This window comes from Dipodomys spectabilis, unplaced genomic scaffold, assembly GCF_019054845.1.
Source record: "Dipodomys spectabilis isolate Male_0828 unplaced genomic scaffold, ASM1905484v1 ptg000174l, whole genome shotgun sequence".
NCBI classification, from domain to species: Eukaryota; Metazoa; Chordata; class Mammalia; order Rodentia; family Heteromyidae; genus Dipodomys; species Dipodomys spectabilis.
The window spans coordinates 3532770-3558599 of record NW_024870851.1 but is presented as its reverse complement, the minus strand read 5'-3'; the positions used below and the strand labels follow the sequence as shown (position 1 = coordinate 3558599).

The window sequence follows — 25830 nt, the reverse complement described above, 5'->3', positions numbered from 1 at the left end:
AAGATAATGAGTACATTTCTTATCAAGCATTGTAGCCTCCTCCTTTGTTTCCCCTTACCATCCCTTCCCAGCCTCCCCCCACCCCCCCACCTAATCCTACCCCCCCCCCCCCAACAAAGTTGTAAAGTTTGTTTTCGACATGACAACTTGTACTTATTGTTGCAACCGGTCCACCTGTAGCAAACACTCTACTTTGTGTCTTATTGTGATAGTAGCACAGAGCCAGGGAATTCCTGTTTTTTTGTTTTGTTTTGTTTTTGTTTTTCTAATTCAAAGGCTGATTTCCCAGACTGCTACAAGTATACATTCAGAGATTGCATGTGGGTTTTTGAAATCCTGGTCAGGTCCACGCTAAATACCTTTGGCTTTTTATGGTTTCTTTTGTTGTAAGTCTAATACACAGCCCCAGAATATTAAAAAAAATCATTGTTATTAACCAGACACTGGTGGCTCATGCCTGTAACCCTAGTTATTCAGGAGGCTGAGATATGAGAATGGAGGTTCAAAGTCAGCCTAAGCAGGAAGGTCCTTGATACTCTTATGAGATGTGGTTCAAGTGGTAGAGTGCCAGCTTTGAGTGAAAAAGCCAAGCAAGAATATAAGTCCTTGAATTCAAACCCCAGTACTGACACACACATAAAAAGTTGTCATAATTTGTGCCCATGTGAATATATAAAATAAGAGAATATTTTTGCAAGATACAACTGAGGTATGGCTGCTCCATGCTTTCCTTTGTGTCCTACAAGTACTTTCTTTCTCCCTCCCTTTTCATGTTTTAGTTTCTAATTTATGGCCGATATGAGGTGACTGTATTGGTCCATCTTAAAGTCAAAGCATGCTTTCTTAGCTTAAATTTATTGAGCATTGGTCACTAATGCCCTCTTTTCTTGCCTCTTGGGTATTGGAATTTCTTTATATTCACTACGGTAGAGAACATCTAAATTTTCAGGAACATGTCAGGAGGGAGGAAGAGACAGATAGAGAGGGGAAGGGCAGAGGTTGGAGGTAGTTATGTTTCTGAATTACATCCAGACGAGAATTAATTTAAAAGTCTTGGAATACCATTTTTAGTTCTTGAGACAATTATAATTTATAATTTAAACTCCTTGACACCAGTGGCATTTTTTACTCTCAGTAAGGAAGCTAAATGGCAAAGCAGTTAAGTGTAGGCTTGGGAGTTTAAGTCAGGTATTAATAGTTGATCCAAGATTATGAGTATTTATGATGGATGGCAGTTCTTGGAATAAATATAAAAGTGATTTACTGTCCAATTTCATGAGTCTCTTCCCAGCACATAGGACAGAAGAGGATTTCCAATGGTTTAGAAGAGAAAACAGTGAGGCTGTTTGTTCATCCTTTATTTATTTTATGACAGTACTGAGGCTTGAACTCAGGGCCCTGTGATCTTGCTCAGTTTTTTTGCTCTTGGCTGGTGCTCTACTACTTGAGCCATGATTCTAGGCCTGTTTGTTTGCTCTTCTTTATGTTGAAGGTGTGTCTACATGAGGGCGCTGTTGGGTGAGAGGCCAGTGTATATCTTAGTCAACTTCAGGAAAGACATTACAGAAAGACTCTGGTTTACCTGTGTTTCAATATCATTTTGACCAACATTTTCCTTTACTGGGAGTTATGTTTTCTTTACTGGAGCATGTTCAAAATAATATTAATATTAATAATATGTATTTATGAATAAAATTTGTTTTGAAATTTTCAAGTAGTAAAATTGCACAGGCTTTACAAAATAAAAGCAGTATTTTAACTTTGTCATCTGATCCATGCTGATAAAAGTGGCTTCTTACCATAATTGTCTCACGCACAATTGTTGGTACTCTATTGTGATTTTATTCCTAGCAGGGCAGAAAACCACTTCTTGGATATTGGCGATATATAAATATATGATATATTCGATATTGGATATACTAGTAGAGTTTATTTTTCAGAAGTACCTGTTGTCTCAGTGAATATTAATGTTAATCCCCCAAATCCACCCATGTTTTGTGATATATAAAACCAAGTAGTAAAAATAAGAAAGACATATTATTCTGTCTGAGGAAAAGAAAGAAATCAGTAGATAAGATTTCTCAGACTAATGAATGAGGTTGAAGAAATATGTTTATGCCTATTTTTAGCCTCTAATTTTCAGAGTAGTGTTCTTTTTTAAATTGATGATTCTACCAGATAGCTTGACAGTTATGAAAAGCTTTTTTAATTTATTTCTGTTGACTGCCTCTTTTTGACTATATTGGGGGGGAGAATCCCTTTTTTATTAATAATCTCTCAAGCTGTGTTGGGAATAAGAATTGTTGAAAACCGTAGCAGCTTGGTCTTTGTTGATGTGTTTTAAGAACCATATTTCAATAATACCTTGCAGAGGCATCTGCCCCTGCCCCAGTGGGTTTGCTGTTCCTATCTGCCTGTAACTGTCAGAAAAAATGAAAGCCAGAGACCCAAAACATAATATCTCTGAGTGTAAGCATCTCAGGGCTCCTTTGGGGTGGATTTTTCTGGCTTTATTGGCATGCTCACAATTCCAGATTGTTTCTCTTTTGCATTAGTGGTAGGCTTGCTGGGTGGACCAGCATGTTGGATGGATGCTGAGGGTGTGGGATACTGAAGCCTGTTCATACATTGGGACCCACAGCCTCCTCAGAGGTGGTACGGTAGCCTAGAAGCTGTGGGACCCTCCTTCTTCCAAGACAGAAGCCTGTGCTGACTTTTGGCAACTTTGGACCTTGTACTGTAGGGTTACTTCCCAGGCTAGAAATTTGCATCAAAGGGCCTAAGAAAAATACATCCAAAAATAAACATGAAAGCCAAGACTTCATGCCAGGAACTCCAGCCACACACATCCTGTGGGCTGGTTCCCTTGTCTCTCTCCTCACGGCTCTGATTCTTTTCAACTAAGCGGAAGCCTGTGCTGATGACTTGGACCTTATGTCAGCCCCAGGGTCTTTCTCCTCTGGCCTGGAGCTCCTCCATGGAGTGACAAAATGATTCAAATCCAGAAAGGAAGAGAGTTATTAGGAGCTAACTAAAGTTAAAAAAGAAGAAGAAGAAAAAAAAAAGGGGAGGGGGGAAAAGAGGAAGTCTTTTCTTCTACCTTTGCCTGCCCAGGCTTTCCTGGAGAGCCGTCAGCATTGTTTCCTGCCCATGGACTGAGAGGCTCGCATTGACACACCAAGCAGGAGTTGCTGGCCACGAAGGTACGTTCTGTTGTGCAGATACACTAGCCATTTACTGGATATCTGAGAACTTGGAGGGACAGAAAAGAAGGGCATATGTTCTCTAAGGTTAGAGAGGGTGTGTGTGTGTGTGTGTGTGTGTGTGTGTGTGTGTGTGTGTGTGTGTGTGTGTGTGTGTGTGTGTGTGTGTGTGTGTGTGTGTGTGTGTGTGTGTGTGTGTGTGTGTGTGTGTGTCGGAGAATGGGGAAATATCATAGCACAGTTTTGCATTTGGTTTGAGAAATTATGTTCAAGAACATCTCTGGCTCTTCTAATTATGTTCCACCAGACCTAAGTATGCACCCTGGCACTGTTATAATTTGATTTCGACTTTGTTTGTGGTGTCTGTGTTGGGGGTGGGGCCAGTGGCGGCTCATTTTTCCACTGATTGTGCAGGATGTTTATTTACCTACATGGTCCTCAGTTTGCTTTGAGGAGATAAATAAGGAGACTTGTTCATAGCTAAACAAAGTCACAGTGATCACATCAATATTAAATATATGTGTTATCTAATGATATAGCTGAATGATGTATATTAGATGCAAAGTTGGGGCCAGGAAACAGATTGAGGGTGATGGTATTTTCATCCTCTGGACATTCAGTAGAAATGCTGCCTATTGCTCTCTGATTATATAGAAGCCTTATGTGTTTATGGGAGTTCTATTACATTACTGATACCTTGAAGTCCAGCTGTTTCCCAGACTGTGATCTCACTGCTTCTCAGAGGATGAGCAGGGGTCTGCGTGGATCAAGATTTGGCTGGCAGGTGCCAGAAATGCCTAGATGCTTCCTAGTAGGCCCATTGGCAAGGTCTGTAGCCAGGACATTCCCCTTCATTGAGAGTATACAGTGGATACTGAGGCCTTTCAGAGATTGTGCTAACAGAGAATGTGCGAGGTGCATCCTTCTGGGCATCTGCCCACACGCTGCCCAGCATTCTGCCCGCACAGTGGCCCTCTTCAATCACTCAGTTAAGGCCCGTGGCCAGTGTGCCTTCTAATAGCTGCTCTGCTCTCTCTTTTTAATTTTATTTGTTCATTCATTCATTCATTCACTTATTTATTTATTTTTCTGTGCAGGTCCTGGAGCTTGAACTCAGGGCCTGAGCACTGTCCCTGAGCTATTTTGCTCAAGGCTAGCACTCTACCACTTGAGCCACACCTCCACTTCCTTTTTTTTTTTTTTTTTGAAGTTCATTGTAGATAAGAGTCTCATGGACTTTTCTGCCAGGGTGGTTTCGAACTGTGATCCTTGGATGTCAGCCTCCTGAGCAGCTAGGATGATAGCGGTGAGTCACTAACACCCAGTTGTTTGACTCACTTCTAAGAAGCTGCTGTTACACTCAGCAAACACACTTGGCATGTGGAAGGACAAAATCTAATCCATCTTCCTGTGGTTTCAGTGGATGGGGAGAACAGACAGGCATAAACCCAAATATGAGATAAACTGAATATGAGACAAGCTGAAAAATACTCTGAGAAAGATAATGGCTGAAGGCCACAGAGAAGTGGGTATTTATTCCTATCCAGAGTTTTGTTTCATCCAAATACAATGAGCTGTGGTTCTGAACTCTTGTGTGGCTGACAGGGCCATTTCTCAGCATCTTGAAAGGATGGGAGCCAGCTAACCAAATGATAACTGCAGGCAGTCTTGCCATAGGGGAGGGGCAGGGCTGGTTCCTTGTGGTTGAGTGTCTGTGCTCTCCACATTCTTCTCCTCCAAGGCAGAGCCTCTGGGCAGGCTTGGGAAAAGCTTAGCCTGTCCATAGAGGTGTCATGTGCTGTTTCCAAATGCTTGTTTGTTACTTTTCTTGTTGTTTTCAGTCATGATCTGCAGAAGATCTACGCCAGCACTAGATCCCTCAGGCAAAGGCCATTCTATTCAGGAAAATGTTAAGAACTTGAGACTTCCAGAAGGAACTCATGGGGTGGACTGGATGATACTATGTAGAAAGCTCTTTGGTCATGGGATTTTCCTATTCCCGTGGGTCCAAATTCCACTTGAGGTCATCTCCAGGCTGTCATGAGAGGTTAGGGCACCCTGGTGAGTATCTAACACCAAGAAAGAAGCTGCAGGAAATCCGCTTGCTCACAATGCTGGCCTCTGAGTTCCTGCTGTCTTGTGTCTGATTGGTTTCCCTGACCTCAGGGTTTTGAACTTGTCTAGCCCAAACCAATAAGAGCAAGATAGGCTTCCAAGGCCATTTATGTGGTCAAGTGGTCTGGCCTGAAATGTTAGTCTATTCCTGGTTTATCCCAGTGCTGGCTAGGTGACTCTGTGCAGAGGCTGCCCGCTTCCTGTACCACCTCATTGTCAAAGAGAGTTACCTTTACATACATCTTGCTGTGTTGACTGTAGGAGTCAATGCCCACTGATTACTGACTGGCATTGAAGAGTTTTGTGTGCCCTCCCCTTTTGGATAGTAAATGAAGGAAAGCAAAGCCATCAACTAGGGGAGCAGAAAGAATCAAATATAGGGCAATGATTCATATTATATCAAAGTGTATTATTTGTAAGGGAAGAACTTTTTGATATCTTTCATCATTTATAACAGTAGTTCTTAAAACTAGTTCCATTTTAGAATTACCTGAGGAGCTTAAATTTTTTTTTCCCCATGTCTTCGTACCACCTACTCAGACCAGTGGATTATAAATCTCAAGAAATTGGGGCCTGGCCATCTGTGACTTCTAAAAGTGCTCCCAGTGGATGTACTGGGTAGCCAGGCCTTAGAGACCTTGCCTTAGAGCAGCTCCCTCTGTGATTGAACCTTATTGCTCCAGTGTTTGTTCCTTACTAGTGTGGGTTCTGTTTCTTAGGATAATTTTTTTCTGTGTCCATACAGACATCCTACTCTCAGACTGGGGTTCTGCCAGTTTTAAACAATTCTACTAGACAAAGCCTTGGGGATTATCCAAGGCTTTATCAATCAGAGGCTGCCTGTGTTTTATAGTAATTCAAAGTATGAGAGTAAGGTGTGAGGGCATCCAGATTCCACTGTCCTTTCTGCATACATTCTCTTAGCTGTCAGAGCAATGGTGTATTCTTTGCCAGGTAGCTGGTGGAAATTCCACTGTCCTCTTGAACAATGAGAATGAGATTAAATGAAAGCCAGATAAACTGGGGCCTGCCTGGTGGTCCATGCCTGTAATCTCAGCTACTTGAGAGACCATGAGGACATTCCTGATCTTGATTTTTTTTCAGCTTTGTATCTTCAAGGGAATTACAATCTCTCTAAACCATTTTCCTTGTTTGTAAAATGAGAGTCAAAGTAATCCTGCCACAACTGGTTGGATTACTGGAAGAAGAAGGGATCTAATCATCAATCCCTTGGCCTTGAGGAAGTGGACAGATGAAGAGACAGAGCAGGGCTTCTAATGTACCTTGCCATCTTAAACACCGAGTGTGGCCGTCACCGTTACAAGGGTAGAAGGAGTAAGAGGTTGCGAATGCAGAATATCCAAATTGTTTACCCAGCATTGGAAACTTTCTAAATTTGGTCCCTTTCCAATCAGCTTGCTTCTATCAACTGACACATACATTTTTTAAAAAAATCAACCAAACATATCATCGTGTCAGCAGAGTACCCTCTACATGCCATGAACTGTTCTAGCCACTGAGGAAGCAGAAATGAACAACTTGTGGCCCTTAGAAGCTCACCATCTAATAAAGATAAACGTGAAAATAAATGTAAAGCTAGAAGGATGACTGAGCCACAAAAGAGGCCAGAGACAGGAGGAAGAGAGTATGTGCCAGGAGAATCAGCCTGGACCATCGCCATTTCAGGGCCCAGAAGAGCATCATTGACAGGTCAAGGCTGCTGGATACAGGCAGATCACTCATAGCTTCTGGTGGATCATATCTTCCCACTGAGGAGGGATAATAGTAGCCCTGGCAGTATGCAGGACAGGCTCTTCTCATCTCTAAGTTCTTAATGGAGGCAGGGCTGGAAGGGGGAAGGCAGGGGGGAATCAAAGCCAGCCTTCCTTCCTTCCTTCCTTCCTTCCTTCCTTCCTTCCTTCCTTCCTTCCTTCCTTCCTTCCTTCCTTCCTTCCTTCCTTCCTTCCTTCTTCCTACCTTCCTTCCTTCCTTCCTTCTTCCTTCCTTCCTCTTTCCTTCCTTCCTTCCTTCCTTCCTTCCTTGCTTGCTTCCTTCCTTCTTCCTTCCTTCCTTCCTTCCTTGCTTCCTTCCTCCTTCCTTCCTTCCTTCCTTCTTCCTACCTTCCTTCCTTCCTTCCTTCTTCCTTCCTTCCTCTTTCCTTCCTTCCTTCCTTCCTTCCCTCCCTCCCTCCCTCCCTCCCTCCCTCCCTCCCTCCCTTCCTCCTTCCTTCCTTCCTTCCTTCCTTCCTTGCTTCCTTCCGAGACAGGTCTCATTATGTAGCCCTGGTTGGCCTAGAACTCATTTTAGATTTCATGGATGCTAGGATTACAGGTAATATCACTGTGCCTGGCTGCCTCTGGCCTTTTGTGACAACGGAACAGGGGTTCCATAATCTTCTATTTTCTTCTTGCTGTCTCCTCAGCCATTTCAGAGACTATACCTGTCAGTTCTCAGTGTAAATCATGAAACTAGCTCACAGGTTTGGGTTTTTTTTTTTTGTCCGTATGGGGCTTGAACTCAGGGCCTGTATACTGTTCCCTGAGCTTTTTTGCTCACCTTACCACTTGAGCCACAGCTCCATTTCTGGTTTTCTGGTGGTTAATTGAAGATAAGAGTCTCACAGACTTTCCTGCCTGGTCTGGCTTTGAACTGTGATCCTCAGATCTCAGCCTCCTGAGTAGCTAGGGTTACAGGTGTGAGCCACCAGCACGGGGCCCAAGCCCAGCAGTTTTAAGTAAGAGAACTGAAGGTAAAATTCTTGGTGAAGCATCATTTGGCAGGCCCCTATATCAGGAAGGCAGACTGCTGTGCCTCCCTGGTCTCTTTACCTACCCCAAGACCTATCCTCCTAAAAGCTGTTTTCTCTGACAACGTATTCTTTAGATCAGATCCTAGCACCAGCCATTAGCCCATGGCAGCCCATTCTCATTGTGTTACCACTTGGAGGTTTGTTTGTAGAAGCAGATCTGTTGGAAGGAAAGTTTGGAATGGGGAAGAACTTCCTCCAGACAAAGGATTCACATGATCAGAAGTCACTATGAAAGAAGGTTGCTATAAAACCTGAGATCTGATGGATAAATGAGGAGCTCAACTTGGCCATTGCTAAGATTCAAGCAAAATAAAGGGACCTCTAAAACAATCAATCTGGAAGCTAGGAGAGAACCTGTGACAAGAGGAGACATAGGGCCTCAAATCTGACCCAAAGAGAATTGTAGGTGTTTTCAGATATACCTGAGATCCATCTGTTTTCTCCTGGATTTGGAGGCCTGCGGTCTTCATTTTGATGCCTCCTCTAGTTGGAGCTCTGTTGACATTGGTAGGGCAGGAGCTCACCTGGGTTCTTAGTCACAGAAGGCATAAACACTCCACATCATTTGTTTTCACCTGTGCACTCCCAGTATGTGTAAGAGTCTTCCTTGATCCCATGAAGAAGGAAGGTGAGCAAACATCCCCTGGAGGGACTATGACATGAACTGTCTCAAGGCCAGATCTGGTTAGATTGTAGTGATCATTTGAACTTTGCTGTTGCCTGGTCTCTGTATGAGAAAAATAGAAGAAAAAAAACTAATGATAATAGAGGGATTGAATTAACTGCCACCAAGTGCCAGAAGCCAGTCTTGTCTTTTTCATATATTAGCTCTTGAATAGAAGTTATTACGGATTTACACTGAAAAATAGAGTTTAATATCCAGAATCCAGTGATGGATATTTTAGGAATGAAATAAGCTTTTGGTGTGTTTAGAAAATATTGAAGATTATACTCAAATGTTGAGGTCTTTCCCATTAGAAGTAAAATAACTCAGAGTTCACCCCTTGGAAGGTAGGTTTATATGCGGAGAATTAGGAAAGAAGACTAATTCACAGCAGGCACTTTTAATCTGGGATTCAGACCCCGGAGAGTTCATAGACATTATTTAACATTTGACTTGTGTGTGTGTGTGTGTGTGTGTGTGTGTGTGTGTGTATGTGTGTGTGTGTGTGTGTGTGTCTGTGTGTGTCTGTGTCTGTGTATCTGTGTGTGTGTGTGTATGTGTGTGTATGCATATTTTTCTAAAAGGAAGCCAATAGCATTTATTTTAATCTAATAGAGGTCTGGTTATGAGATAATTTTTCATCTCCAAAGATGAAAAATGGTCCTTTGTAGAGTCAAAAGGATACAGGTGAGCTGGTGGCTCATGTCTGCAATCCTTACTACTCAGGAGGCTGAGATCTAAGGATCATGGCTCAAATCCAACCCCGGCAGGAAAGTCTGTGAGACTCTTAACTCCAATTAATCACTCTAAAACTAGAAGAGGAGCTGTAGCTCAAAGTGGTAGCTAGCCTTGAGCAAAAAGCTCAGGGGCAGTGCCCAGTCTCTGAATATAAGTTCCTTGATGACAAAAACAAAACAAAGTAAAATAAATAAATGAAAGGGTATAAGCCAGACTAGATACTCTAGTCTCGGGAAAAACACTGAAAATTCACTCTTGACTTTACACATTCTTATACACTTGTGATTGAGGGAGTAGAAATAGAAAAATAATTGTTAACATGTATTCATATTGCTTTCTGAGGAAAGAACTCTTCCAGAGAACATTAGGGAAAAAAATATGAAGTGCTAACATCAAAACAAATGCTTTCCTAGGTTCCAGTGGCTCAAGCCTGTAATCCTAGCTACTCAGGAGACTGAGATCAGAGGATCATGATTCAAAGCCAGCCCGGGCAGGAAACTCTGTGAGACGCTTATCTCCAATAAAACCAGAAAACCAGAAATGGCACAGTGGCTCAACTGGTAGAGTGCTAGCCTTGAGCTGAAGAGCTGAGGGACAGCACCCAGGCCCAGAGTTCAAGCCCCATGATCGACAAAAAACCAAACCAAAACAAAATAAATGCTTCGTAGTTTAAAGAGATCCTACAATTGCCTTATTTATTTTTATTATATTTTTATTATCTTTAAGTAGTTGTACAAAGGAGTTATCCTTCAACAAGTCAATTGACAGTCCAATGTATCTTGATCAATGTCACCCCTTCCATGATTTCCCCCCATCCCTCCCAACTCTACCCTTCCCCTCAGTTTTCCTAGTTTCAGAGGCTATGCAGTGAATATCATAACTGCATTCTCCTCTCCTCTCCTCTTTTATTTAACCTTCCACCTCTTGACTTCTCCCCATAACTTTCAAGTGCCTGTTTCATGGTATTCATTTTGTTGGACTGTGAGTTCATTTTTTCTAAGGAATTATACTATTTGAATTCTCCTCTGCAAATACCATACTTCACATAATATATTTGCATACAAATCCATATGTGTTTACTTGTGTATTTATAAATTAGATCTAATTCATCCACAAATGAGAGAAACATGTGTTCTTTATCTCTCTGGGCCTGACTTCACTTAATGTATTCCTCCTCCCCCCTTCCCCACTGCCCCAACCCCAGCTCCATCTATTTCCTTGTGAACAATGTAAAATCATTCTTTCGAATGGATGAGCAAAATTCCATTGTGCATTTATACCACATTTTATTGATCTGTTCGTCCATTGAGGGGCATGTGGGCTGTTTCCATACCTTGATTATGGTTGTGCAAGTGGCTTTACTGTCTCCTGATTTGTAATCTTTTGGGAAAAGCCCAAGAGTGGTATTTCTGGATCACAGGGTAGTTCTATGATTAGTTTCTTGCAGAATCTCCAAATTGCTTTCCAGAATGGTTGAACAATAGTTTGTCTTCTTGATAATGGTCATTCTAACTGGGGTAAGATGAAACCTCAGGGTTTATTTATTTATTCATAAAGTCCAGATGTCCTGGACCTCATGATCCTCTTGCCTCAGTCTCCCAAGTGCTGGGAAAACAGAGGTATACCACATCTGACCACAAAGCTAATTTTAATATAAATACTTTTAATTTATGGATTGGCTGACTTCATTTGGACATTTTGTACCTAATTCCAGAATGGCTAAGAGGTTTGCTCTGAGGTGTGGTTTTGATGTACCTTCCCTCTGTACCCCTTCTCTGCCCCACACAAAACGGTCCACGCTTAATAAGGCCACTATGGTTAAGTGGACAACTTCAGAGGATGGTACTTTTAACAATTAAAAATAACATAGCCTATCATGCAAAGTAAGAATTCTCACATTGAAGTGATCATTTAACTTATTGAAATTAAATGTGTGCACTTGGTACAAAGTTCCAAGTGTACAACTGGGTATGCAGTGGGAAGTGTGTTTTTCAGCCACAGTTCCCCTGGCTAGAAGCAGCCTGAGGTTACTGGCTTCTGTCCAGTATTTATGCTGATTATTCTCTATGATTGTCTATTGGGTGAATTCCAAAACTTACACTTGACTCTTCTCAACTTCTTGGGAAGAAAAACAAATTTAAAAAATTAAACTAACATTTTGAGTCATTAACTTCACACAAATTGACTCTAACATACCTGTAGGATTTTCGTTTACTTGCCCCTTTTGGCTTACTATGCTCTAACATTATACCCACATTCTACCATGTTTTAAATCCTAGAACATTACTGCAAAATGATGGCTTCCAATAGAAACATTTGAACCAAGTCTATAAAAATCATTTGCAATAATTAATTTTAATGTTTACTTTTCAAGAACAAATGGTAAGTAATATTTAAAGAAGTACATGTAAAATGACTCTCTTTACTCTTATTAGAGATGTGATCATTTTATCTGTGGGAGATCATATTGACACTGTGTTAGTAAATGAGATATGAGAGATCTTTCTGGCATTAATTTCTGAGACATTCTTTGTAAATAACCAGTACAGGTCACCTGTATTTCCTGAGGGATGTACATGTCCCAATGAAGGCAGGCAGCCCTTATGGTGTAGATGACCTTGTATCCATAGCTCTCAAGAGAATAAATTTGCTGACAATGCAGCTGACATGAGTTGAGTTCATTAAATTGAGTTTGGGTTTTTAAATCTGGCATATTCTTCTTGTTTAATTTCATTGTGCTGACTGTGGTTCCAGTGCTATAAATCAGGAAGAACAAACGACCACAAAAGGAAAGGAGAGCAGGAATAATAGGATGCAATATTCCTTTGTTTGTTCAAAATGTTTCTTCATTGGGGCTGTTATTTTTTAGAAACAGTTCTAAAATAGACTTGGGCTAAGAGATAAGACAAAGGGGTGATGGGTGAGGTAAAAAGAAACATATCTCTTAACATACACAAGTAGGATATATGTACAAAATGCAAATATTACAGACATATCCAGGGACATGATTTGTAGGACTGTGCATAGTGAATGTATGGGAGTGTTTTCTTCCTGTATATGGTAATGTTTTATATCCCTGGAGTAAAATAAAGTGTTTTTAGTGGCTGCTTCTTTCCCTCTGCATTCCCTAAGCTCATCACTTTGTTCTTTATTTGCTATTTAGTGTTATTCTAAGGAAAGGGAAAAAAATCAAAAATTTAAATTATTAGCATAAATTTGCTACTTACCTTGCTGTAGTTCAATGCCAGTTTTAAATGCAAATATAAGAACATTTAACTTGTATGCAGAATCCCTGAAATTACCTATTTATATTTCTCAGCTTGTACATGCATATGTATTTTATTCTTATCAGGACAGAGTAGAAGCTGTGCACAAAACTGATTGAACTGCTTATATTTTACTTCCTTTTTTTTTTTTTGTCGGTCGTGGGCCTGAACCCTGGGCCTGGGCACTGTCCCTCAGCTCTTCAGCTCAAGGCTAGCACTCTACCACTTGAGCCATAGTGCCACTTCCGGCTTTTTCTGCTTATGTAGTGCTGAGGAATCGAACCCAGGGCCTCATGCATGCAAGGCAAGCACTCTTATCACTAAGCTACCTTCCCAGCCCCTGTATTTCACTTCTTGAAGCACACATATTCTCCCAGCACTTTATCTCCAGCTTGCTAATGGGGAGGGACTAGAAGGAAAAAAAAAATCCCTCTGGGTTGCCCCATCTCTTTTCCTTTATGACATTATTTCCAACATAAGTGGGTGGCTAATGCATGGAAGTAATGTGATAAGAGAGAATGTGATAGAGTTCCTTGGCCAGTATCATTGCACTATTTCGGTACTCAGAGCAAATTCAAGTTAGAACAGAAAAGAGGCCTCCGAGGCTGGCTTCAGCTGCAATTACTCACCAGAGAGTTATAGAATGCTTACCTTTTGTTTGCTTGTGAGTGCACTGGAATCCTGGGCTCCTGGGGTGGTGTAAACACTAGGTGGGGAATAGAACACAAAGAATTCTAGAGATACACCTGTGGGTATCTTCCCTTCTATGCATGATCCAACACACTACTGGACTGGATTTGCACAATACAAGTTCAAAAATAAGATTAGGAAGGATCTCAAAGTGGTGATAGCAGAGCAGTAGCCAGATTCATGGACCTTGGAAGAGATGCAGGAAACAGTACAGCTGCACAAGTTGCATGCCTCTGCAGCCCACCCTGAGCACAGAAATGCATGAAATGAGATGTGAGTTTTTTCCTTGCCTTCCCTACTTGCTTCCTTTTTCCTCTCCCCAGAGGAAATTAGTTTCATAATTTTTCTACTAACATTCCAGGTTCTTAAGAGGGATACAGATGCAAATTTATAGATATATAGATATATCTTTTCCAACTTTTTGTCCCAGATCTATTTTGTGATCAAGTATTTAAAGCTGGAGAAACATTTCCTGGTTTGCATTATGATTTACTTCTTCCAAATATTTTGTTCATTAATTTCCATCCCTTCTAACCTCTTTCCTATAAGGCCTATCCCAATTTTACCTTGCTAAGCATCTTTCTACTACAGCAAAACTTTTTGAAAGTTATCTTATTGTCTGTTATTTCTCTTGGAAATTATTTTATTGTTTTCATTTAATGTTATTTTTATCCTTTTGCAGCTGGGGCAATGCCACTTCAGGAAGCTAATCCCAAATGAGTTGGTTGCTGGATCTGTTGGCTGCAAAATGTTCCCAGCAAGAATTTATCTGCTTGAGAGCAGCTAAAAAGAATATGCATTTTTGAATTATATCACATGCTGTTTTTCTTGGCTAAATCAATGGCTTGCCAGTTTAGTACATTGGCTTCTCATTCTTGCTCCAGATCAGATTGTTTAGTGGTTTTGTCTTGTGGGATTGAAATGAAAGAACCCAGGTCATAGAGATGAAGTAATTCCAGTTTCGTGCCTAGATCTCGTCATTCCTAGGTGTTCAGTGCACTGAATCTTGGATGGTTCTAGAAAATTGGAGTAGAATCATGTATGGAAGATAGCAGAGGCGGCTTCAAAAAACCTCCAGGTAGGTAGACCGAGAGGAGGATCTAAGATTAAGTGAACTTATAAAGTTAAAAAAATTAATTTGATGGGGCTGGGAAGGTGGCTCAGTGGTAGAGCGCTTGCCTTGCATGCATGAGGCCCTGGGTTCAATTCCTCAGCACCACATAAGCAAAAAGAAAAAAGCCGGAAATGGCACTGTGGCTCAAGTGGTAGAGCACTAGCCTTGAGCTGAAGAGCTGAGGGACAATGCCCAGGCCCAGAGTTCAGGCCCCACAACTGGACCCCCCCCCCCCCCCAATTTTTTTTTTATTTGGAAGGACTGGGTGTGGTGGTGCATACCTGTAATCCCAGCAATTTGGGAAACTTCAATAGGATTGTGGTCTGATTACCAGCCCAGCATAGCCCTTGACTGAGCAATAACTAGAGCAAAATAATTAGGGCATAGCTCAAGTGGTAAGAGTGTTTGCCTAGTATGCACAAGACCCTAAGTTCAGATCCTAATACCACAAGACTTGAAATTAAACGTGGTTGGTGATTAACGCTACTGTGGTGGTAAAGGAGCTGGTGAGCTGCAAAGCAGAGTGTGATAGGCTCTGTCCCAGATTAGTTTGTGATAAAGGGAAACTGCCTTTCTTGAAATGTCAAAACATGTTTTTTTAGAAGTAATGTTTTTAAATTGCCTTTTTTGTCTACTTTTTTCTTAAATAAAACATTAAATTTGTTTTTCCTGCAACAGAGTAATCTGTGTCAGCTTTATGAACTTGTGCACGTATACCGTACGTCACTGCCATGTGAAGCTTCTGAGCTGGGAAGAGTTTGTGGCCAACAGTATTGGGGTACCAGCACATCACAGGATTCTCCAGATTTCCTTTTTGTCCCTTGCTGCAGGTTTCCAGCTCTTGCTTTTCTCTCAAGTCAATATTCCTGCCCCAGGAACCTCCCCAACTTCTTCCCCTGGTGCTTTTTCTTTGCTCATAACCTGGGGAGCTAACATAGCCAGGGACTTTTGTAGCCTGCCATCTGAGTAAGTAAACAGACCCTAAGGAAGTCAGTCTTGTATGCTCAAGGCAGGATCATTTGTAGATTCTTGAGGTATAAAACATTTATTTTGGTGGCTCAAGAGATTTATTTGCAGCTCTTAATTGCATATGGATCAATTTGGGGATGTGTTTGGGTGGCCTCTGGATTACCGCTCTGCTGTTGAAGTGATTTAAAAATCTTTGTATGACTAGCCGGGCCACGCCTGGAATCCTAGCAGCTCAGGAGGCTGAGATCTGAGGACCTCGGTTCAAAGCCAGCCCAGGCAGGATAGTCTGTGAGACCCTTATCTCCAATAAACCACTCAGAAAACCAGAAGTTGCACAGTGGCTCAAGTGGTAGAGCGCTAGCCTTGAGCTGAAGAGCTGAGGGACAGCGCCAGGCCCAGAATTCAATCCCCACAACCGACCAAAAAGAAATCTTTGTACGACTAGTATTTCTAGGGCTGAGAAGGTGGCTCAGTGGTTAAAGCACTTGCCTTGCATGCCTGAGGCCCTGGGTTCAATTCCTCAGCACCACATAAGCAAAAAGAAAAAAGCCGGAAGTGGCGCTGTGGCTCAAGTGGTAGAGCGCTAGCCTTGAGCTGAAGAGCTGAGGGACAGTGCCCAGGCCCAGAGTTCAGGCCCCACGACCGGACCCCCCCCACAAAAAAAAGACTAGTATTTCTAAATTGTTCACCAAGCTGCAAGCTATCACATATAAGTTCCTTAGTAAATAGAGCGTTTCATGGTAGAAAACACATGCCCTCAGTGGTGGATGGGTTTGGTTCTAAGAGTTTATTCCTTCCTGGCTTTGTGGTACCTGACTGGAAGCTCTCACTCTGAAATGAAAAAGTATAACATAGTTTCCATAGTGGTTGTACAACACCTGAGTATCAAGCATGTAATTTCATTACATGGTAGTAATTTTAGATATGTTACTTGACATTAATTTAGATATTTTTTCTAAATGCAAATCATTAGAATTCATTCTGAATATTTGCAATAATAAAATTTCCTAACTTTGTCAATATGCAACAAAATGTACAATTATAAGGTGGTAAAATATACAAATTTTATTTATTTATATGTCGTGCCAGTTGTATGGCTTCAACTCAGGTCCTCATTCTTTGTTCTTCAAGGTGGGTGCTCTGCTACTAGAGCCACACCTCTGATTTATTCTCTGCTGATTAGTTGGAGATAAGAGTCTCTTGAATTTATCAGCCTGGGTTGGCTTTGAATTATGATCTTCAGATCTCAGCCTCCTGAGTAGGTAGGATTACAAATGTGAGCTACTAACTCTGGGCTAAAATATACGATTTTTTAATTATCCATTTCTAATTCAGAAGTCAAATTGTTCATGGCAGTGAAAGGCTAAGATCATGAGAATACCGGGGCTAGGAGTGTGTGTGTCTTTCATTCCTCACAGGGGTGGGAAACGTCCAGTCCATGAACCTTATATGAACCTTGAAATCAAGCCCTTGGTACATAATGGTCCAAATAAGAATGCTTCTTGTCTGCCACTTGTAGACTGCTCACAGCCTTCTGCCTGAATTGCTAATGTTGTATGGACCACAAGTGATGTTAGTAATACCCAAATGGCCCTTGGCAGAAAAAAAGATTCCCTGCCCTACAAGGTTCAAGATTGGACTTCAGGATGGTGACTGAAAAGAGCATGAGATGGAGCACCACTCTTCCAAACTCTTCCCAACTTTCCCCTCAACTTTGAACAGTATTTCTGGCCACTCCAGGTATGAAAAAAAGTGGCAGATGAGGGGACTCCTGACTCACTGAAATGCGAGCATACCTTCACTTCAGAAAAGACTTGGTATCGAGGCAGGCTTATGTTTTTTTAATGCAAATTGAAAAAAATTAAAAAGCAGATAATCTTGGCAGCAAAGATCTTTACAGTAGCTCCCTTTGTGTGCCAAATGTGTGCAAAAACACCCATGCTGCCTATTCTCATCTACGCCAATGAGTGTCATTGTTGAAATAACAGAATACACTGAGGGGAGGGCGGTCTTAGGTCTCAGTGCTTTTAGCCTCCAGATTTGTGCTTTGAGGCCTGTGATGTCATAGAACAGGCATTTGGTTATAGTGAATGGTATCTTCCAGGTCAGGCACTGGAGTAAACTCACAGCCTGATCTTCCTTTCTGAGATGTGAGCAAACATGCTATTTGGGTGTTGCCTGGTGGCTGGTAATAATAACACGGCTTGGGTAAGAAGGGTATTGTCCTGAGGCGTGGTGTCCTTTTGACTTCCTCCCTCCAATGGAGTGCTTCCTGCTTTCCAGCTGAGTGATGACTCACGTGAAAAGACTTGAGGATATGACACAGGGGACCAGTCAGGCCACACTTATTTGGATGGCATGAGTGACAAAACTGCTTTGGGCACAATTCCCATCCAGGTAAAACCAGGCCTGGAAACATGGCTACCATCTTCCACCCAGTCATTTAGTTAGTGTTTACCAGGCCTGTCATAGCAGAGCTGAACATTCTGATGATTATTTGTTTCTAGTTATCTCTGGCAATTGGGCACCAGTCCAGTTTTAGTTTCTTCAGATTGAGAGATTCATGAAGTGTTTGGTATATGCCTGGGAAAAGCCAAAATATATGGAGTAATGGCCTATGACCAGCAGTGCAGTTCTTCCAGAAGACTCCCTAGGGTATGTAAATAAGGAGATGACACAGATTGTGTTTTAAATTGTTTGTGAGTTTTTTGTTTGTTCAGTGATAGTCCTTGGACTTGAACTCAGGGCCTGGGCATTGTCTCTGAGCTTTTGTGCTCAAAGCTAGCCCTCTATCACTTGAGCCATGGTTCCACTTCTATCTTTTTGGTGGTTAATTGGAAATAAGAGTCTTATAGACTGTTCTGCCCAGACTGGCTTCGAACTTGATCCTCAGAGCTCAGCTTCCTGAGTAGCTAGGCTTATAGGCAGGGGCCACTGGTGCCCAGCTAAATTGTGTTCTTATAGAGCATGAACAATAGCATTTATTACATGTCATGACCCATGTTAGAAGTGTGTGTACATATAATTTGGCTGAATCCTAACTATGACCTTACAAGGTAATAATAAACATTAAAATAGCTGTATGCTATCTATGCTTGCTGTGGGCTGCCATCTCATTCAGTCCTTCTAACAACCCTAGCCAGTAGGGATTATAACCCCATTTTATAAGAGCACAGAGTGTGAAGAAATTGAACTTGCTCAAAGTTTTACAAGTAGTAAAGTGAAGGAGTTAGGATTTAAATTAGATCTGCTTTACTTCAAAAGCCATGACTGGTCACATGCTTTCTTGCCTGCTGGCCTATGACCAAACAGTACTGGCAAGAAGCCAGCCAAACAACCTGCAAATAAGTAAACAAAAAATATTAATTTCATCCTTTTAAAATGGAATATATATGAGAAAAAAACTTAAATGCATGTGGGGAGCAATCACCCAAATAGGAAGTCATGCTCCTTTCTAACAAACAGGACCAAATTGCAATGGTAACGTTAAGTTAATTTCAACAGACATGAAGTGTCTCCTGTGTTGACACTCATATGAGACCCTGAGGTGAACCTCAAGGTACTTAAGAAAAAAACAGTCTCTTATAGAAGAAGTCTGCTATGTCTATTTGAGTTTCTCATGCAATTACCTATTATTATTTATTTATATTTACAAGAAATGACCATCCAGGTTCTTCCTCCTGATTTTTCAGAATATGAAAGATGTTTATTTCTCCGTTCATATTATATGAAAGATTGTCCTCCTCAAAAGTGTCTTCCCAAGACAGATGTGATGATGTACACCTACAAACTCATCAGTTAAGAGACTCAAGCAGAGAGGATCATGAGTTCAAGGCTCGTCTGGGTTATAGAATGAGTTTCAGGCCAGCCTAGCAAGATCCCATCTTAAAATCATTTTTCAACCTTTAACCAGTTCCTGAGGAGATGAAGGTCATATAATACTGGACCATCTTACCAAGATGATCAGCCAGCCTAGAATGCACTGGGAAACCAGGGAAAAAGATATTCCGGTGCTCCTCACCTTTGTTTTCCCTATAATTGGTTTTTATTCTAAAGGATAACTTAAGGAAAACAAAGATATTACATGAGCCATAGTTAGTGTATTTATGACCAAAGGAGAAGAAGCTAGAGACAACTTTGTCTAAGGAAATCTCATAGTGGTATGAATTAAGAACTTAAATGTTTTAAGTATACTGATGATAAGTCTGATGGTTAGATCTTTATTTTATTTATTGTTTAACCAGATAGATATATGTGGTTAAAAATTGTTGTAGTTTCTCTTGGTTTGGAGATGATTCTAGAAGACTTTATATATAGATCTAAAAAAATACAATTTGAAGGTCTTTTCTACCCTAAATGTTTTCTATGCCCTTGGCCTTTAGTGACATATGTATACATTTATCTAAACAATAGTTTTTTATGTACATCAAGCACAGAGTACTAAGGGAGGTAACAAAGAAGAACTGCATGATATATGTATTGAAGAACCCCAAGCCCATTTACTCATACCTTGCTATTATTTTTCTTTAGAGGGACAGATTAATTTAGTTACAGTTTCAAAATGCGGACAGTAAATAAGATTATCTCCCTGTGGGCCCCTTGTCTTCACGCCCTGAGCAGAGAACAGTATCTTTCTGGTATGGATCTCTTTATTATTATTATTATCTTCAAGTAGTTGTACGCGGGAGTTTCAAGTTAACATGTCAGTTTATATGTACAATGCATCGTGATCAATGTCACCCCTTTTCATAATTTTCCCTTATTACTTCCAACCCCTTTCTACTATTAATGAAAGAAATAGATTGTGGATGCTAATTCTGGTGAGTTAGGAGAGAGTACTCAGCTTCTTTATCACCATCCTGGGCTTTTGGGAGGAACTTCCATTTATTAATTCATGGAATATTTAGTAGAGGCCTGCCTTCATGCAAATATGATACAAAAGCAAAGGGCATCGTGTCTAAGGAGCTGCCTGATTTCAAGAGGTAAGTTGTGTACAAATGAAAGGTTGAGCATAAACGTAAAGATTAAAAAATCCTGGCATTGAGGGGAAAGTGAATAGATTAAAAAAATAAATAATCACTGTCTTATTTTTCATCTTCTTGACTGGGGGAATTCTGTAGTCTCTAATATTTTGCCCTGAAATGATCCCCATTTCATCTCTGATACTCATCCTTTACAAGTTTTACTTTCTCCATTGAAATCTTTGAGCAGTCAGATCATCCTTGGGTCCAAATGACTTATTATATGCCTTCACTTCTAAGAAGCATCTATATTTGTTGCTTTTTGTTTTTGTTGCTGTATTCATCTGAAAGCTGGTTCTAGAGTTCAGAGCAGGTATTCAGCTACTTACCTATTGGTGTGCCAGGCCTGGGGCTTGAACTCAGGGCCTAGGCACTGTCCCTGAAGGTCTTTTGCTACCACATGAACCACAGATCTACTTCTGGCTTTTTTGGTAGTTTATTGGAGACTTGGATCACACAGACTTTCCTGCCCAGCCTTGTTTCCAACCATGATTCTCAGATCTCTGCCTTCTGAGTAGCTAAGATTACAGGAGTGAGCCACCAGTGCCAAATTCTACTTACCTAATCATTAAAGAAAGACTTGGCTCTAGGGAGGAATGCTGTTCTATTAAATGATCATATAGTTTTAGAAGGTAAAGGAATAAATGGACATCCACTTAATAGGACCAATCAGGCAAATCACTTTGGTTATCAATGTTTCCACTAGAACACTTACACAACTCATATCTTACTCACTTGTTCTGGGCCTTTCTCTTACTTTTTGGCACCTTGACCACTTCCCTTCTAGAATTATGTGCAGTGTTAGGTGAACTATTCAGTAAAGGTCAAGTCTTAGAAGACTGAATGCAAAGTTTACAACTGATGACTGCCACATGGTGACACTCATTTAATATTTATTAAATCAATAATAGTTAGAACTTGGATAGAGATTTTTTGTTTATTTAAATTTTTTCCTTTCTTCAAATAATTGTACAAGGGGTTTCAATTTAACATGTCCATTTATGTTTACAATGCATCTTCATGAGAGCCACCCCTTCTATCATTGTAATGAAGATGAATAATGTCATTCTTTTATAGGAAAGATAGTCTTTAGGAAAAGCACCAAGTGAGGCAGTCCTCTTCTTCCTCCTCATGTCCTTTCTTAGGAAAACCTTCTTGCTAAGTCATAGTAGCTCTAGAGGTTATTACAGATCATTCAATACAATCAAGTGTCCAGAGGCAAGTTCAGAGAGTTTTGTCTCCAAGCCCACTGTGTAGACACTGGTAGAGCTAGGACTAGCCTTGGTTTTCATTGTACTGGTTCAGAGCTGCCAAAATTGCAGAATCTCTGAAGTGTTTTCTCTGAAGAAATGGGGTAAAGGAAAGCATGCAATCAATAGCTTGGGATTCTGATGAAAGAAATGGATCATCTCAGGGCTGGGAATGTGACTTAGTTGTAGAGTGCTTGCCTAGCATGCATGAAGCCCTGGGTTTGATTCCTCAGTACTACGTAAACAGAAAAAGCCAGAAGTGGTGCTGTGGCTCAGGTGGTAGAGTGCTAGCCTTGAACAAAAGAAGCTCAGGGACAGTGTCCTGAGTTCAAGCCCCAGGACTGGCAAAAAGTAAAAAAAAAAAATGCATAATTTCAGCTTGAGCTTCATGATGCTTATCCAATGACAGCTATTCAGGCTTCATAGCCCCCATTTTAAGAAGTCCTGGTACAGTTGGTGCCTGACAGGAAACAACTCTGCCTGCTGCTGAACCCTGCCATATTCTAATTACCCTTGAGTGATTACATGATTGCAGAATGGGTACTACCATTGCTCAGAATGCCCATTTAGTATTTCATTGTTCATGAGGGAACAATTCCCAAAGCAGACATCCAAATCTACATATTGGCTAATTTTTTCTCTTTCTCTTAGTCTCTCTCTCTCTCTCTCTCTCTCTCTCTCTCTCTCTCTCTCTCTCTCACACACACACACACACACACCCCACTCCTGAACATAAACTGTTAATTAAAAATACATCTTTGTTGCACAGCCACTTGATCTTCCATTGAATTATTTTTATTGTCCCTCATTCTCATATCATATTTTCTTTGCATTAAATACCTATCATGTTGTGTACAATTTATTTACCCACTGTATATACTCACTGCATTTCACTCTGGAGGCTAGAAAATTAGTTATCCAGTAGGTAAATATGGACCATTGATGTGAAGATAACCAGAAAGATGGTGGTAAGGGGCTCCCAGGATAACACAGGCATCAAGTTTTTCCTCAATGAATTTATAGTCCACTTTAGAGAGCATGGTGATATTAGCATGTGCCAAATAGTAGGTCTTTATTGAGTGCTAATCATACTTAAATGACAGAGAGAGAGGAGAGACAGATACAGAGAGGCAGATCACAAACAAGCTTACCTTCATGAAGATGACCATGCTTTGAAAGGTAGGTCGGTAGAGTTTTAGAATGACAGGATAGAAAAGGATGGCCATTTAGCCTAGTTGCTTATTATTATATAACAAACTATCCCAAATACAGTCTCTTGAAGCAACACTCCTTTATTTTCCCCATGAACCTGAAATTTGAACAGAGTTGAGGAGGGAGGCAGCAATTTGCTTCTGTTTCACTTGTCTTTTGGGACAACTTAGAGGAAGAGATGAACTGGAGGCTTGCTCCTGTTATGTCAGATGCTGACAGTAGCTGAAGCTGGTGACCAGAGTTGCATAGGATTTTTCTATGTGGTTGCTTGGCTTCCTCCCAGCATGGAGGCTAGGAAACAACAGTCCCCAAAGAACCACGCAGAGCCAGGTGCTGGTGGCTCACGCCTGTAATCCTAGCTACTCAGGAGGCTGAGGATCACAGTTCAAAGCCAGCCTGGGCAGGAAAGTCGGACTCCTAACCACCAGAAAAATCAGAAGTGGTGCTGTGGCTCATGTGGTAGAGTGCCAGCCTTGAGCTGAAGAGCTAAGGGACAGCACCCAGGCCCAGAGTTCAAGCCACATGACCAACCAAAAAAAAAAAAAAAAAAAAAGAACCACATAGAAGCTCCTTTAGTTTTATGATTATGACCTGCCTTAGAAGCTATTGTTTGTCATAGTCATCCATGTATCCAGATCCAAGGGGGAGCTCACTAGCAAGCAAGGTTGACTTTGAATGTACTGAAGTTATGCTGTAAGAGGAGCATGTGGAATAAGAGTAGAGCCTACCACAGGGGCCAGCAAAAGAGGAGGAGTTAAAGGTCTTGGGGACTGGGTGTGGGCAGAGCACAGAATTTGTAGATAGGAGCAAGAGTTCCAGTGAAGGAACCTGGACTGGGTCCTGCTTTGTGGGCTCCATCATAGGCATCAGGGACTGGAAGGATAAAGCGGGAGAGGGCAGGATTGTGCATGGGAGTTGGAAGGAAGGCCATGAACTGGGGATTCATTACTGTGATCTAGATACATGTAGGGTAAAGCCAGCCAGACAAGAGCAGTGACAACATGAAAGGTGTGGACAGGCAAAAATAGGATGTTGGAAATGGGATTCAAGAGCTAGGGGCAAACAAAGCAGCAGGACCGTTACTGTTTGGAGACGAGTGAAAACTTAAAGAGCTTGGTAGAAGCTTTCCAACAGAATCATCCAGGGGCAACTCAGGGCATACACACTCAGATAATTAGTGTTTCCTGAGTTCCCACGGTGAGTTTTGTGCAGATACAGAATGTAATTGACTTTAGTGTGTTTATAAAATTAAGGCTTTTTCTAAGTGTGATCTGATGATTGTTTCTTTTTTCTTCTTCTTCTTCTTTTTTTTTTTTGTCAGTCACAGAGCTTGAACTCTGGGTCTGGGCACTGTCCCTCAGCTCTTCAGCTCAAGGCTAGCACTCTACCATGAGCTACAGTGCCACTTCTGGTTTTCTGAGTGGTTTATTGAGATCAGAGTGTCACAGACTTTCCTGCCTAGCTTTCCTGCCCGGGCTGGCTTTGAACCTTGATCCTTAGACCTCAGCCTCCCGAGTAGCTAGGATTACAGGCGTGAGCCACGGAACCGGGCTATGATTGTTTCTTTTAATCTTCTGTGTTTCTTTGTTTGTTGCTGCAGAGCTTACGGACCCTTAGCCCAATTCTGAAACCAAACATTGAAAATTGAAAATAATTGAAAAGTATTGAAAAACCAAACATTTTGGTAAACTCTATTGTTGGCAAAACCTGACTTGAGACTATCTGTAGTCTCTATTTATTCCACTTAGTGTGAATGTTTGCATAGTTCTCCTTCTCCAGCTTGTTGGTTGAGATGGGGGGTTCTTGCTGACTTTTTGTCTAGGCTTGACTTGAACTGTGATCTTCTTGATTTCTACCTTCCAAGAAGCTGGGATTACCATTACAGGCTGTTATATCTTGCCAACTACTAATATATTTCATACTGATATTTTATGTGCTTGGTTTTAAGATTCTGTACTGAATTTCCATTTTGTAGATGAAAATATTAACACTGAGAATATAAAGTCATTTGCCCAAGGCCTCTACATGGAGATCTCTCATCTATAAAGAGTTCTGATAGCAACTTAGTCTCCAAGGCTGCATATATAAAATGTTTGCAGAAGTGAATCTGGTTGGCTTTCTAGCTATGATAGCTGCTGGTGTTTTGACATTGAACTGAAAGTTCTTTGAAGACAGGGATGATATAGTATTTCTGTGTGCCTTACATGTACTTGCTCTTGGAGATTGAGTATAACTGATGTATAAATACTCCAGGTTGGGCTATGTATCACAGGTTGCTGGAGTACTTGGGTAGGTCTGGATACTGTGACAGCAAAACGGCCTCTCCTGTCCGTTCTTGGAAACCTCCAATCAGTGTCCTAAGCTGGTCCTTTAGACTCAAGGGAGGGTGGGTAGAGGCTATGACTAAATGACTCAGGTTTCTGATGGTTTCCGGGTACCACCTGGGAGGCTGTGCTGTGGTAAGTAGAGCACTAGGAAATACAGAACCACTTCCACCTTGGGCTTTTCTCCTGTAAAGGCTGACTTTTCCATGGAGAGAAAATGACATGTGGGCTTCACACCTCCTCTCTTACACCCCATTGTGAATCAGCTGTACACTCTCAAGCATCAGATTCAACTACTTTTATTGTTAGGCTTGACTATGATTGTCTTTAATGGTCAGAAAATTATCCAGCATCTAAAAAAAATATGCACATTAAGAAATGCATCCACAGTGTCTCTATGATTTTTTTGGCTGGCGCTGAAGAAGTATTTCCTTGGAAGAGTTCTTTCAGGCTTT

General features: G+C 41.2%; 1 protein-coding gene across 3 annotated transcripts in view; it reads left to right on the top strand.

Moving 5' to 3' along the window:
- The window catches only part of Rapgef4 (Rap guanine nucleotide exchange factor 4), a 305860-nt gene that overhangs the window by 72886 nt on the left and 207144 nt on the right, over positions 1-25830 (top strand). The window contains exon 1 of one of the 3 annotated variants that reach the window (XM_042694174.1): positions 2954-3203. The exons of 1 other annotated variant lie outside the window; for it this stretch is intronic. Coding sequence is in view for 1 of the 2 variants with exons in the window: in XM_042694173.1 (XP_042550107.1) it covers positions 3279-3290 (12 nt within the window). In the remaining variant the exon portion in view is untranslated. Of the gene's footprint in view, positions 1-2953; positions 3291-25830 lie in introns of those variants that run through there. One more of the 3 variants, XM_042694173.1, reaches the window with a different exon arrangement.